This window comes from Salmo trutta, chromosome 3 (genome assembly GCF_901001165.1).
Source record: "Salmo trutta chromosome 3, fSalTru1.1, whole genome shotgun sequence".
Taxonomy (NCBI): domain Eukaryota; kingdom Metazoa; phylum Chordata; class Actinopteri; order Salmoniformes; family Salmonidae; genus Salmo; species Salmo trutta.
The window spans coordinates 56,688,803-56,702,713 of record NC_042959.1 but is presented as its reverse complement, the minus strand read 5'-3'; the positions used below and the strand labels follow the sequence as shown (position 1 = coordinate 56,702,713).

Below are 13,911 nucleotides of genomic sequence, written 5' to 3'. Positions count from 1 at the left end.
GAGTCTCACGAACACATTTTGCTCCAGGACGCCCATAGGCCTCACAAGACTCATCTGAAAGTCCCCTGGTACCAGTTCAAACATTTATGGAAGTACAGTATATACAGTGCATTTGGAAAGTATTCAGACCCCTTGACTTTTTCCACATTTTATGTTACAGCCTTATTCTAAAATGTATTAAATAGATGTTTTTCCTCATCAATCTACACACAATACCCCATAAAAAACTGGTTTTTAGAAATTGTAGCTAATTGATTCTAAACAAAAAACATACCTTATTTAAATAAGTATTCAGATCCTTTGCTTTGAGACTCTAAATTTAACTCAGGTGCATCCTGTTTCCATTGACTATCCTTGAGATGTTTAAAAAACCTGATTAGAATCCCCCATTGTAAAAAGCTATTAATTGGACATCATTTGGAAAGGCACACACCTGTCTATATAAGGTTTCACAGTTGACAGTGCATGTCAGAGCAAAAACCAACACATGAGGTCGAAGGAATTGTCCGTAGAGCTCCGAGGCAGGATTTTGTGGAGGCATTGAAAAGTCCCCAAGAACACAGTAGCCTCCATCATTCTTAAGTTTGGAACCACCAAGACTCTTCATAGAGCTGGCCTCCCGGTCAAACTGAGCAATCGGGGGAGAAGGGCCTTGGTCAGGGATGTGACCAAGAACCCGATGGTCCCTCTGACAGAGCCCCAGAGTTCCTCTGGAGGTTGAACTCTTTGGCCTGAATGCCAAGCATCACCTCTGGAGGAAACCTGGCACCATCCCTACAGTGAAGCACGGTGGTGGCAGCATCATGCTGTGGGGATGTTTTTCAGCGGCATAGCAAGAGACTAGTCAAGATTGAGGGAAAGATGACTAGTCTCAGAAAGATCCTTGATGAAAACATCCTCCAGAGTGCTCAGGACCTCAGTACTGAGTAAAGGGTCTGAAAACATCAAATAAGTTGTTTATTCTTTTTTGGGATACTTCAAGGGGTCTTAAAATTAAAAATCAAATATCTAAAGGATCATTGGTATGACCTTCTTTAAACAATTCCATATATTAGCTTTGTAGGTCAGGATGCTCTCAATGGTGCAGCTGTAGAACTTTGAGCATCTGGGGACCCATGCCAAATCTTTTCAGTCTTCTGAGGGTGTTATAGTGTGGACACTATATAAATAATTACATGGTTATTATTGGCATTGACCGTGACCTTTCCCCTTTGATGATGTCATCACTAAGAGTGAGTTCTGTGCAATGTGATTCTACCACCGGTTGAGTGGGCTATATAGTTCTGCTATATTTGTATCGTTTGTACCTGGCTGTACACCTTTTAGTTATTAGGTTGAAAGTAAAGGAAAGTAATATTGAAATGCGTGTGGGCATTCCTTGTCAAGTTACTACACCTTTTTGGCGACGAGGATAAAACTTTATCAACTTGTGGTGCGAGCTAGCTAAGAAACAGTGGAGGTAGTCAGTTAGCTAGCTAGCTTAATGAGCGACGGAGAGCAGGTGCCGCTGGACGGAAACGCCAACGGGGACAATCAGCAGCAAGTGAAAATCGCTAACGAGGATCAAGGACAAGTTGGCGTTATAATGGCAATGTTTGGGACTATCACTGAGTTTGTGGAAGAGAACGAGGACTGGACGGAATATGTGGAAAGGTTGGGACACTTTTTCTTGGCAAATGGAATCACAGATGAGGCTAAACAGCGCTCTATTCTCTTGAGTGTGTGTGGGGCTAAAACCTACAAGCTAATGAGGAATTTGGCTACACCACGGAGACCGGGAGAAATTCCTTTTGGGGATCTAGTTGCTCTCGTTCAGACTCACCACAATCCAAAGCCGTCAGTGATTGTCCAGAGGTTCAAGTTTAACTGCCAATTTTGGAAAACAGGTCAGTCTGTTGCTAACTTTGTTGCTGAATTACGTGAACTCTCTGAACATTGTGAGTTTGGGGCTATGTTAGAGGACATGCTCCATGACAGATTAGTCTGTGGCATTAATGAGGACAGCATACAGCGCCGGTTGCTGGGGGAAGCCACACTGACTTTCAAGAGAGCATTGGAACTATCTCAAGGGATGGAGATGGCCGCTAGTAATGTGAAAAATATCCAAAAGGCCAACAGTGAAAGTTGTGCAGTGCATCAGGTGACAAAAGAGGTGGCAGGAAAAAGGGGAAAAGCAGTGGAATGTTTCAGATGTGGAGGAACACATTATGGTAACAATTGTAAGTTCATGGAGACTGTCACAATTGCAACAAAAAGGGACATTTAGCAAAAAAATGCAGGGGTCCTAGGAGCAAGCCAGAGGGTGGGCGGACTGGGCTGGGCAAGTTCACAGCACCAAAGCCTCAGTCAGCAACGCACCACCTTGAGAGCACAGAGGAGGAGGAAGAGCATTGTTCCTACAACATGTTTAATGTGAGGGAGCCGCACGCAGAGCCTATCTATGCTACAGTGGAGGTAGATGGAAAGCAGATGAGGATGGAGGTTGACACGGGGGCCTCTGCCTCTGTCATAAGTGAGGAGACCTACAAACAAATCTGGGGCTCAAGACAGGTTTCTGCCCTCTCACCGGCAGGGATCAGACTGCGTACGTACACTGGGGAGACCATACCATTGCTGGGGGCTCTAGAGGTGGACATTGCATACAACAGCCAGGAAGCGAGAGCACGGCTCCTGGTGGTGAAAGGGAATGGGCCTAGTTTACTAGGGCGTGACTGGCTAAACAAAATACAACTGAACTGGGGTGAGATAAAACACACCCGAGTGACTGAGGATGTCATTCAAAAGTACCCAGAGATTTTCAAAGATGAACTGGGCACACTGCAGGGCACTGCAGTTAAGCTGTTCGTGGATCCTCAGGCCGAGCCTCGCTTTTTCAAGCCCAGGACAGTGCCTTACGCCATGAAAAAGAAAGTGGAAGATGAGTTGGATCGGCTGCAGGAAGCAAACGTCATTACTCCCATTCAGTTCTCCCGCTGGGCAGCTCCTATCGTTCCCGTTCTGAAAAGTGACGGCACGGTGCGTATATGTGGGGACTACAAACTCACCATCAACAGGGCCTCTAAGCTAGACGCTTACCCGCTGCCGCGGGTGGAGGACTTGTTCGCGACACTGGCAGGAGGCAAGACGTTCTCAAAGCTTGACATGAGTCACGCCTACCAACAGCTCCTCCTGGACGAGGACTCAAAAGAGTATGTCACAGTCAACCCACACAAAGGCTTGTTCAGGTACAACCGCTTGGTTTTCGGAGTGGCGTCCAGCCCAGCCATTTTCCAGAAGACAATGGATAATCTGCTGCAGGGGATCCCTCATGTAGCAGTGTACCTGGATAACATCCTGGTTACAGAGGAGACGGAGGAGGAACACCTCCACCATCTGAACCAGGTGTTAAAGAGATTCTCTGAGGCAGGGCTGCGCCTGAAGCGTAGAAAGTGCACATTCCAAGCACAGAGTGTGACATACCTAGGTCACAAGATCACAACGCAGGGTCTGTGTCCTGTGGAGAACAAAGTCAGGGCAATCAAGGATGCTCCAAACCCCAAGAATGGGTCAGAGCTCAGGTCGTTCCTGGGCATGGTGAACTACTATGGTAAGTTCCTCCCTGAGCTGTCAACAGTGTTGGCTCCACTTTATCAGCTGCTCCACAAAGACTGTAAATGGAAGTGGGGGCCAGCACAAGAGAAAGCTTTCAAGGAAGTGAAAGCACTACTACAATCAGCACAACTTCTGGTTCATTTTGATCAAGACAAAGAGATCATCCTGTCATGTGACGCTTCGCCCTATGGCGTCGGGGCAGTACTCTCTCATCAGATGGAGGACGGGTCAGAGAGACCCATTGGATTCACATCACGTACGCTGACGAGTGCTGAGAAGGGTTATTCACAGTTAGACAATGAAGGTCTGGCCATAGTCTTTGCTGTGAAACGCTTCCATCAGTACCTCTACGGTCGTCATTTCACCATATGCACTGACCACAAACCACAGATGAGCCTTTTTAGTGAATCAAGATGCATTCCACCCATGGCTTCAGCAAGGTTACAGCGCTGGGCCCTGACACTGTCAGCTTACCAGTACACTATACTGTATAGAGCGGGGAAGGACAATGCAAACGCAGACGCGCTCAGCCGTCTCCCGCTACCAGAGATGCCTGCCACAACTGTGGTGCCTCCCGAGACAATTTTCCTAATGGAGAGATTGTCAAACTCACCTGTGAATGCCAAACAGATCAAACAGTGGACAGACCGGGATCCTATCCTGTCCCAAGTGAAAAGATTCCTGATGCAGGGTTGGCCTCCTGTCATAGAGGATGATGGACTAAGACCTTATGCAAAGCGCAAAACTGAGCTGAGTGTGGAGGATGGCTGCATACTCTGGGGGTCCAGAGTGGTTGTTCCACCCCCTGGCCATGCACAAGTCATGGATGAGGTCCATGAGGCTCACCCAGGTGCCTCCCGGATGAAAAGTTTAGCCAGATCTTACATCTGGTGGCCTAACATGGATCAGGAGGTAGAAGACAAAGTTAAATCATGTTCTGAGTGCCAGATCAACCAGAAGATGGTGCCGTCCGCGCCACTACATCTGTGGGTGTGGCCTGACCGCCCATGGTCCAGGCTGCACATAGACTTTGCAGGCCCTTTCATGGGTCACATGTTCCTTGTCATGGTGGACGCGCACTCCAAGTGGCTGGAGGCGCACATCATGAGCAACATCACAGCGACCACAACCATCGAAAATCTTCGGCAGGTGTTTACAACCCATGGTCTGCCGGACTCTCTGGTGTCCGACAACGCAACAATGTTTACCTGTGACTTGTTCCAAGAATTTATGTGGAGAAACGGGATCCGCCATGTCCGCAGCGCCCCGTTTCACCCGGCCTCAAATGGCTTAGCGGAGCGGGCTGAAAGAGGGGCTCAAAAGGATGACTGGGGGAACCATCACAACTAAGCTCTCTCGGTTCTTGTTCCAGTACCGCATCACGCCACAAACAACAACAGGACAGGCTCCAGCGGTGATGTTAATGGGCAGAAAGCCAAAAGCTCACCTGGATCTACTGCGTCCGAACATCAGAGCAGGAGTGGAACGGAAGCAGGAGAAACAAAAAGAGAGACATGACCACCACGCGAGGGAGAGACAGTTAAAACCCAATGACACCGTCTACATCCGCAACTTCACAAGCAGCCAACGCTGGTTGCCAGGTATCATTCTGAGTCAGAGTGGTCCCGTCTCCTTTGTGGTCAAACTGACTGATGGTCGAGTCATGCGCAGACACCAGGACCATCTCCGCCTGCGCTATGACAAAGACAAGACCATGTTTTCAGACGGAACAGCTGTGGGTGGTAGTATACAAGTTGAAACCCGACAGGAAACAGCATCTGAGGAACAGGAGCATTCAGTGGTTCCAGAAGAGGGTGATGGACATTCTCTCACAAACACCCAACCCACTCCTGTGCCCTCAGACCCAGCTCCACTGGGACACGCTTTACCTGTGTCTCGTAGCACACCAGGAGTACTGCGCAGATCACAGCGTAGTCACAAGTCTCCTGAAAGACTAACTCTGTAGTTGAGACTGAGAGACTCGTGGTGTTAGTGTTTGTTTGGAGCAGCAGTCCTAGTTGAAAAGAAATAAGGACTGTCATTTTTTGTTGTTTTGTTTACATTTACAGTAACACCAGCAGAAGTTCTACAGTGTTGTGTAGTAAAGAAAAGAAAACACTCATGTGGTTTACTTGTTAACCTTATGTTTTCCTTACAGGGGGGGATTTAAATTGAGGGGGGAGAAGTGTTATAGTGTGGACACTATATAAATAATTACATGGTTATTATTGGCATTGACCGTGACCTTTCCCCTTTGATGATGTCATCACTAAGAGGGAGTTCTGTGCAATGTGATTCTACCACCGGTTGAGTGGGCTATATAGTTCTGCTATATTTGTACCTGGCTGTACACCTTTTTAGTTATTGGGGTGAAAGTAAAGGAAAGTAATATTGAAATGCGTGTGGGCATTCCTTGTCAAGTTACTACAGAGGGGAAAAAGGTGTTGTCATTCCCTCTTCATGACTGTCTTTGGACCATGATAGTTTGTTGGTGATGTGGACACCAAGGAACTTGAAACTCTCGACCCGCTCCACTATAGCCCAGTTGATGTTAATGGGGGTATGTTCGGCCCACCTTTTCCTGTTGTCCACGATCAGCTCCTTAGTCTTGCTCACATTGAGGGAGAGGTTGTTGTCCTGGCACCACACTGCTAGTTCTCTGACCTCCCTATAGGCTGTCTCATCATTGTCGGTGATCAAGCCTACCACTTGTGTTGTCAGCAAACTTAATGATGGTGTTGGAGTTGTGTTTGGCCACACAGTTGTGGGTGAACAGGGAGTACAGGAGGGAACTAAGTACACACCTGAGGGGCCCCAGTGTTGAGGATCAGCGTGGCAGATGTGTTGTTGCCAACCCTTACCACCTGCGGGCTGGCCCGTCAAGAAGTCCAGGATCCAGTTGGAGAGGGAGGTGTTTAGTCCCAGGGTCCTTAGCTTAGTGATGAGCTTTGTGGGCACTATGGTGTTGAACGCTGAGATGTAGTCAATGAACAGCATTATCACATAGGTGTTAATTTTGTCCATGTGGGAAAGGGCAGTGTGGAGTGCGATTGAGATTGCGTCATCTGTGGATCTGTTGGGGCGGTTTGCGAATTGGAGTGGGTCTAGGGTATCCGGGAGGATGCTGTTGATGTGAGACATGACCAGCCTTTCAAAGCACTTCATGGCTACCGACGTGTGTGCTACGGGACGGTAATTTAGGCAGGTTACCTTCGCTTCCTTGGGCACAGGGACTATGGTGGTCTGCTTGAAACATGTAGGTATTACAGACTCAGTCAGGGAGAGGTTGAAAATGTCAGTGAAGACACTTGCCAGTTGGTCTGCGCATGCTTTGAGTACACGTCCTGGTAATCCATCTGGCCCTGCAGCTTTGTAAATGTTGACCTTTTAAAGGTCTTGCTCACATTGGCTACCGAGAGCGTTATCACACAGTCATCCAGAACAGCTGGTGCTCTCGTGCATGCTTCAGTGTTGCTTGCCTCAAAGCGAGCATAAAAGGCATTTAGCTCGTCAGGTAAGCTCGCATCACTGCTATGCCCTACTACACGGTTTCCCTTTGTAGTCCGTAATAGTTTTCAAACAATGCCACGTCCGACTAGCATCAGAGCCAGTGTAGTAGGATTCAATCTTAATCTTGTATTGACGCTTTGCTTGTTTGATGGTTCGTCTGAGGGCATAGCGGGATTTCTTATAAGCGTCCGGATTAGTGTCCCGCTCCTTGAAAGTGGCAGCTCTAGCCTTTAGCTTGATGCGGATGTTGCCTGTAATCCATGGCTTCTGGTTGGGATATGTAAGTACGGTCACTGTGGGGACGATGTCGTCAATGCACTTATTGATGAAGCCGATGACTGAGGTGGTATACTCTTCAATGCCATTGGATGAATCCCGAAACATTTTCCAGTCTATGCTAGCAAAACAGTCCTGTAGCGTAGCATCCGTGTCATCTGACCACTTCCGTATTGATCGAGTGACTGCTACTTCCTGCTTTAGTTTTTGCTTGTAAGCAGGAATCAGGAGGATAGAATTATGGTCAGATTTGCCAAATGGAGGGCGGGGGAGAGCTTTGTATGCATCTCTGTGTGTGGAGTAAAAGTGGTCTAGAGTTTTTTTCCCTCTGGTTGCACATGTGACATGCTGGTAACAATTTGGTAAAACTGATTTAAGGTTGCCTGCATTAAAGTCCCTGCCACTAGGAGGGCCGCTTCTGGGTGAGCATTTTCTTGTTTGCTTATGGCCTTATAGAGTTGGTTGAGTGCGGCCTTAGTGCCAGCATCAGTCTGTGGTGGTAAATAGATGACTACGAATAATATAGATAACTCTCTTGGTAGATAGTGTGGTCTACAGCTAATCATAAGGTACTCTACCTCAGGCGAGCAATACCTCAAGACTTCTTTAATATTAGACATCGCGCACCAGCTGTTATTGACAAAAAATACATACACCCCCACCCCTTGTCTTACCATATGTTGCTTTTCTGTTCTGCCGGTGCATGGAAAATCCCGCCAGCTCTCTTATCCGTGTCGCCGTTCAGACACGACTTGGTGAAATTTATGATATTACAGTTCTTAATGCCCTGTTGATAGGATAATCATAATCGTAGGTCATCAATTTTATTTTCCAATGATTGCATGTTAGTAAGTAGAATGGATGGCAGTGGGAGTTTATTCGCTCGCCTACGGATTCTCAGAAGGCAGCCCGATCTGCGTCCTCTTTTCCGCTGTCTTTTCTTCACGCAAATGATGGGGATTTGGGCCTGTTCCTGGGAGAGCAGTATATCCTTCTCGTCGGACTCGTTAAAGGAAAAAGCTTCTTCCAGTTTCTGGTGAGTAATCGCTGTTCTGATGTCCAAAAGTTATTTTCGGTCATAAGAGACAGTAGCAGCAACATTACGTACAAATAAAGTATAACAAATAAGTTAAACAATGCAGAAAAACTAACAAAATAGCACAATTGGTTAGGAGCATGTAAAATGTCAGCCATCCTCTTCGGAGCCATCTAAACATGTGCTCTTTATGACGTTTTTTTGACCAAGTTACACAAATGACCCACTTGTGGTTACTGTCATCGTTATTGGGAAGTAGGAGGGGGTACGGGGTACGGATGGAGTGGGCAGAGACGTGGACCAAGACAAATCACCTCACCTCTGTGGGAGGAAGTGCATTGGGCAGAGGTTGGCAGACCAACACTACCGTTCAAAAGTTTGGGGTCACTTAGAAATGTCCTTGTTTTTGAAAGAAAAGCACATTTTTTGTCCATTTAAAATAACATCAAATTGATCAGAAATACAATGTAGACGTTAATGTTGTAAATGACTATTGTAGCTGGAAACGGACAATTTTTTATGGAATATCTACATAGGAGGCCCATTATCAGCAACCATCACTCCTGTGTTCCAATGGCACGTTGTGTTAGCTAATCCAAGTTTATCATTTTAAAAGGCAACTTGATCATTAGAAAACCCTTTAGCAATGATGTTAGCACAGCTGAAAACTGTTATGCTGATTACAGAAGCAATATAACTGGCCTTCGTTAGACTAGTTGAGTATCTGGAGCATCAGCATTTGTGGGTTCGATTACAGGCTCAAAATGGCCATAAACAAAGGACTTTCTTCTGAAACTCGTCAGTCTATTCTTGTTCTGAGAAATGAAGGCTATTCCATGCGAGAAATTGCCAAGGAACTGAAGATCTCGTACAATGCTGTGTACTACTCTCTTCACAGAACAGCGCAAGCTGGCTCTAACCAGAATAGAAAGAGGAGTGGGAGGCCCCGGTGCACAGCTGAGCAAGAGGACAAGTACATTAGTGTGTCTAGTTTGAGAAACAGACACCTCACAAGTCCTCAACTGGCAGCTTCATTAAATAGTACCCACAAAACACCAGTCTCAATGTCAACAGTGAAGAGGCGACTCCGGGATGCTGGCCTTCTAGGCAGAGTTCCTCTGTCCAGTGTCTGTTCTTTTGCCCATCTTAATCTTGTATTTTTATTGGCCAGTCTGACATATGGCTTTTTCTTTGCAACTCTGCCTAGAAGGCCAGCCTCCTGGAGTCACCTCTTCACAGTTGACGTTGAGATTGGTGTTTTGCGGGTACTATTTCATGAAGCTGCCAGTTGAGGACTTGTGAGGTGTCTGTTTCTAAAACTTTTTCCGATAGCATATATGGAATGTATTTATTAGACTGTTAGAATGTTGCAGTCAAAGTGGGGTCCCTTGAGGCCCGGCTTTTCTAGTGTTAAGTACACAAGCATAAGTTTTGAAATACAACATTTTGAACAACACACGTTCTACAACTGTGTGCAAGGAAGAGTGAATGGTGCGTAGTGCAGTTGTGCCATTTCATCAAAACCTACTCTTATGGATCCAAAAGGGTTGACACGAGCAACAACGGAGATGAAGAATACTGTAGGTAAGTATTTCAAGAAATGTTACAAAATAAACCAACTCATCTTCCATTACTTGGAGATAGACAAAGAAATATTTCCCCATAAGACAACTTCACAATTCATAGCAAATGTTCAGAGGAAGTCTGACTTCTCAGAATTAAGCCTTCTATTTATGTTACGTTTCCTTCTGTGTTAAACGTGAGAGCGGCATCTGCATCCCCTGAAACCAGTCACTGCAAATCCGGGCTGCATGCACACACTCACACCATGTATGAGAAGAATGTATTTGATCAAATTGGCTTGCAAGCTAGTTAACCCCTTCCTCCTTCCCAAGCACCCAGTGTTGTTTACATTTACATTTTAGTCATTTAGCAGACGCTCTTGTCCAGAGCGACTTACAGTAGTGAATGCATACATTTCATACAATTTCATACATATCATACATTTTTTTCTGTGCTGTTTCAACTTAGTTGCACACCCAGTGCTGTGATATCACTGTGTGAAAGGGTAAGTCAGCCCAAAAGGTTAATACAAAAGAGGAAAATTAAGCAGCCAAAAAAAAGTCACTTTTCCACAGTCTGTTTTATTTCCCTCAGCAGCAGTGAACGTCTCAATTGAGACAGTAGGAAAAATGTAGACAGACAGAGGTCAAAGTAGAACAGTCTCATGAAAAGACACTCCCATAATTACATTGAGCAAAATTCATAACAATTCATGTTACATCTGAGTGTTCTCATACTGATAATCAGACGTATTAGAAATGTAAGACATATGAATAGATCCAAAGGGAGAGTGTGTTCAGAACATTGGAACAGATCATTGTCAGTAGAAGGTAAAAAAAGGACATTTACAAATTCAAATGGACCGATGGAAGGCAAAATCACATATGCATGCCTGCGCCATTTAGAGGTTGTCATAATCAAAGTTGACAACTTTAGTAATTCATCAAAATAATGAACAGTCAAAAGATCTGAAATGCTTGTAATGCATATTGCATACCAGTACTCATTTATCCAAATGACCAAGAAGTATTGGCAGTTTATCAGTTAGCAATTATTATACCTGCTAGCCAAATTCTCTTTGACTAAATAAGCCACCATTGATACACAAAATCATCTATTTGCTGTATAAACACAGTTAGCCATGTTGCCGTGGAGTGCTCAACTTAAAACTCATAAGGCTGGTAATTCATCACTTTAGACAATATTAAATAGAAGACAAACATAGACATTTTGACATGGAAAACAATCTTTCACTAGAAATGAAATACACTTTCATGACATGCAGGCAAAATCAATACTGTTGCCTGTCGACATACAGCCCCTGTACTGGTGGCTCACCACGTCAGGAGTAGTAATACTTATATTGTGGTTTATTCCAGACCATCATAAGACTTTATATTAAATTGCCCTTATACCATGAAGTTACTCAAACTACTTTGGTAACTAGCACTGCAGAGAAGGAACATAACAATGCTTGAATTGCACTAAAAGGATAAGTGACAATATGTTTTACATTAATGACCAATCTAGTTATAAAAATTATATTTGGTGTAACTACATGGCATTGCTGTGACTTAATTTAAAGTGTGAGCCTATAGTTCTTTTTTCGTACATTCAGTCAGCGTTTCCCCAGTTTAACTCTTAAGGATCGGCCCCTCTTTTTCAATTTTCGCCTAAAATGACACCCAAATCTAACTGCCTGTAGCTCAGGCCCTGAAGCAAGGATATGCATTTTATTAGTACCATTTGAAAGGAAACACTTTGAAGTTTGTGGAAATGTGAAAGGAATGTAGGAGAATATATCACATTAGATCTGGTAAAATATAATACAGGAAAAACTTTTTGGGGTATTTTTTTTGTACCATCATCTTTGAAATGCAAGAGAAAGGCCATAATGTATTATTCCAGCCCAGGTGCAATTTAGATATTGGCTACTAGATGGCAGCAGTGTATGTGCAAAGTTTTAGCCTGATCCAATGAACCATTGCATTTCTGTTCAAAATGTTGTATCAAGACTGCCCAAATGTGCCTAATTTGTTCATTAATATCTTTTCATGTTCAAAACTGTGCACTCTCCTCAAACAACAGCATGGTATTCTTTACTATTATATTTACTGTAAATTGGACGACAGTGCAGTTAGATTAACAAGAATTCTGCCAATATCAGATATGTCTATGTCCTGGGAAATTGTCTTGTTACTTACAACCTCATGCTAATCGCATTAGCCTAAGTTCGCTCAACCGTCCTGCAGGGGACCCACCAATCCTAAAGAAGTGAATCCCATGGCTTGGTTTTAATTCATCTGAATATGTGAAGACTCATTTACAAGAGCTCCTCATTCTAAGAGTGCACTTAACTCATTCTGGCTTACACTGGTGCGGCACAACTGACCACCAAAGGTACAAAAAAGGCACCCGATCTTCTGTCACAGCGTAGGTTAGTCTTCGAGAAGTGGCCTATCATTTTACAAAGTTCAATCTACTTCTCCAGAGATCCATCTCTTTGGCTTTTAAATAGTCCTTATTGTAGAATTAAAACTAGTAGGCAAGTTAGAATTCTCTGGTATTTACAGTTGTGCAGTTAGTTGTACAGCTCTGCAATTAAGAACTAAAGTTTGTAACACTATTCTCATTTAATCTCAAGGGTTAGTCAGAGAGAGTTGCATGCAAGGTCCTCCCCCTCAATGACACCATTGTGATGGAGATCAAAGAAATCATTGCGGTGAATGAAAGTGTTGACATGCTTCTTTATTCCAGAAAGAGAGCAAGGGGTGGTCAGGACTGGTTTCCTGAGGCCTGCATTAGCCAAGCCACTTAAAATAAAATACTGCAAAATGGTGCAAAAGTGGTGGCCATAGTCGGATTAGGAGGATGGCTTGGGCTTCAACCTATAAGTAGAAGAGTAATAAGTTGTTCTGAAGCATCACAGGGCACATTCAAACGTGCAAGTGCCATAAAACCAGTACTGGGCCTTTAATCTCAATTGAGCTTAGCCTCTGTGTAGACATCCGTTTTTGTAATTGTCAGTTAATGTCAAAAGCCACACAGTTTTCATGAAGTGTTACATCTTTGATGGATACTTAACTACATCCATCCAGTTTCTTAACGGCCAACGGATCAACCCAACTGAACATTCCAGGCCTTCTCTGCTTTGCTCGGAGCCCCAGTCTGTCCCAACATGGCAGGTAACCACCCAAGGCACCTGTCAGTCTCTCAGGAAGAAGACAACAGGAAATAGTTTAGGGGGGCAGGGAGATTGAAAAGCAGCCTTCATTTGGAGACTTCTGGGTTCTGAGCCTTCCTATAAGGTTCTCCATAATAAAACTCTTGGCTGAATCAGTGCAATTCATGCTGTCATGTCCGGTTCAAGAGAATCTCAGAATCTTAGTGGTTTTGTGGATCTTTGGCAGTTAAACCGGAGGTGTCGAGTTGGGTTTTCTGGGTTGTGACGTCCGTACTGGAGGTAAAGGGGCACGTCTATGTGAGATAGAGAGGAATATAGAAAGATAGAAAAGAAGGTCACCTCCAGCTTTTGTTACAATACTGTACAACGCCAACTGTATGTGTCTACCTGCCCATTCATTTGACATCTATACATTCATCAAATTAGCCAAACAATACAGTCACTGAAGTACCTGGAAGGGACGGCTGCAACAGGAGGGCCAACAGGTGGAACTGAAGTTCTATTCGCTCCATGTTGCAGGGGGGCACCAGATGCAATGTACCCAGGGTGGGTGGGATGTGACAGGGGCTCTGAAGGCAAGGACTTCCTGGGTGCTGGTGGTTTTTTGTGTGGTACAAGGGCCTGAAGAAAATACAAAATAAACATATAATACAATCCAGGTGTGATACAATGATTTTCGTTGATTATAGCCGATCGTCACAGAGTTTAGGTAACAGTGACAAGACAATTGAAAATTGAGGGCTCTAGACCA

General features: G+C 44.6%; 2 protein-coding genes and 1 pseudogene across 4 annotated transcripts in view; 2 read left to right on the top strand and 1 right to left on the bottom strand.

The window, feature by feature from the left end:
- The first annotated feature begins 1,449 nt into the window (after nucleotides 1-1,449).
- Nucleotides 1,450-2,274, top strand: LOC115180123 (uncharacterized). Its single transcript, XM_029742024.1, has one exon. The coding sequence runs from the start codon at nucleotides 1,484-1,486 to the stop codon at nucleotides 2,264-2,266; it is 783 nt and encodes a 260-aa protein (XP_029597884.1). The 5' UTR covers nucleotides 1,450-1,483; the 3' UTR covers nucleotides 2,267-2,274.
- Nucleotides 2,275-2,276: 2 nt separating this feature from the next.
- LOC115165637 (uncharacterized protein K02A2.6-like) lies at nucleotides 2,277-5,557 on the top strand (annotated as a pseudogene).
- Nucleotides 5,558-12,031: 6,474 nt separating this feature from the next.
- The window catches only part of LOC115180101 (disintegrin and metalloproteinase domain-containing protein 15), a 35,872-nt gene continuing 33,992 nt past the window's right edge, over nucleotides 12,032-13,911 (bottom strand). For all 3 annotated transcript variants that reach the window (XM_029742007.1, XM_029742009.1, XM_029742016.1), the window contains 2 exons: nucleotides 13,612-13,781; nucleotides 12,032-13,453 (listed from right to left, as the gene is read on the bottom strand). In XM_029742007.1, the coding sequence (XP_029597867.1) occupies nucleotides 13,387-13,453; nucleotides 13,612-13,781 (237 nt within the window). In that variant the 3' untranslated portion in view covers nucleotides 12,032-13,386. The remainder of the gene's footprint in view (nucleotides 13,454-13,611; nucleotides 13,782-13,911) is intronic.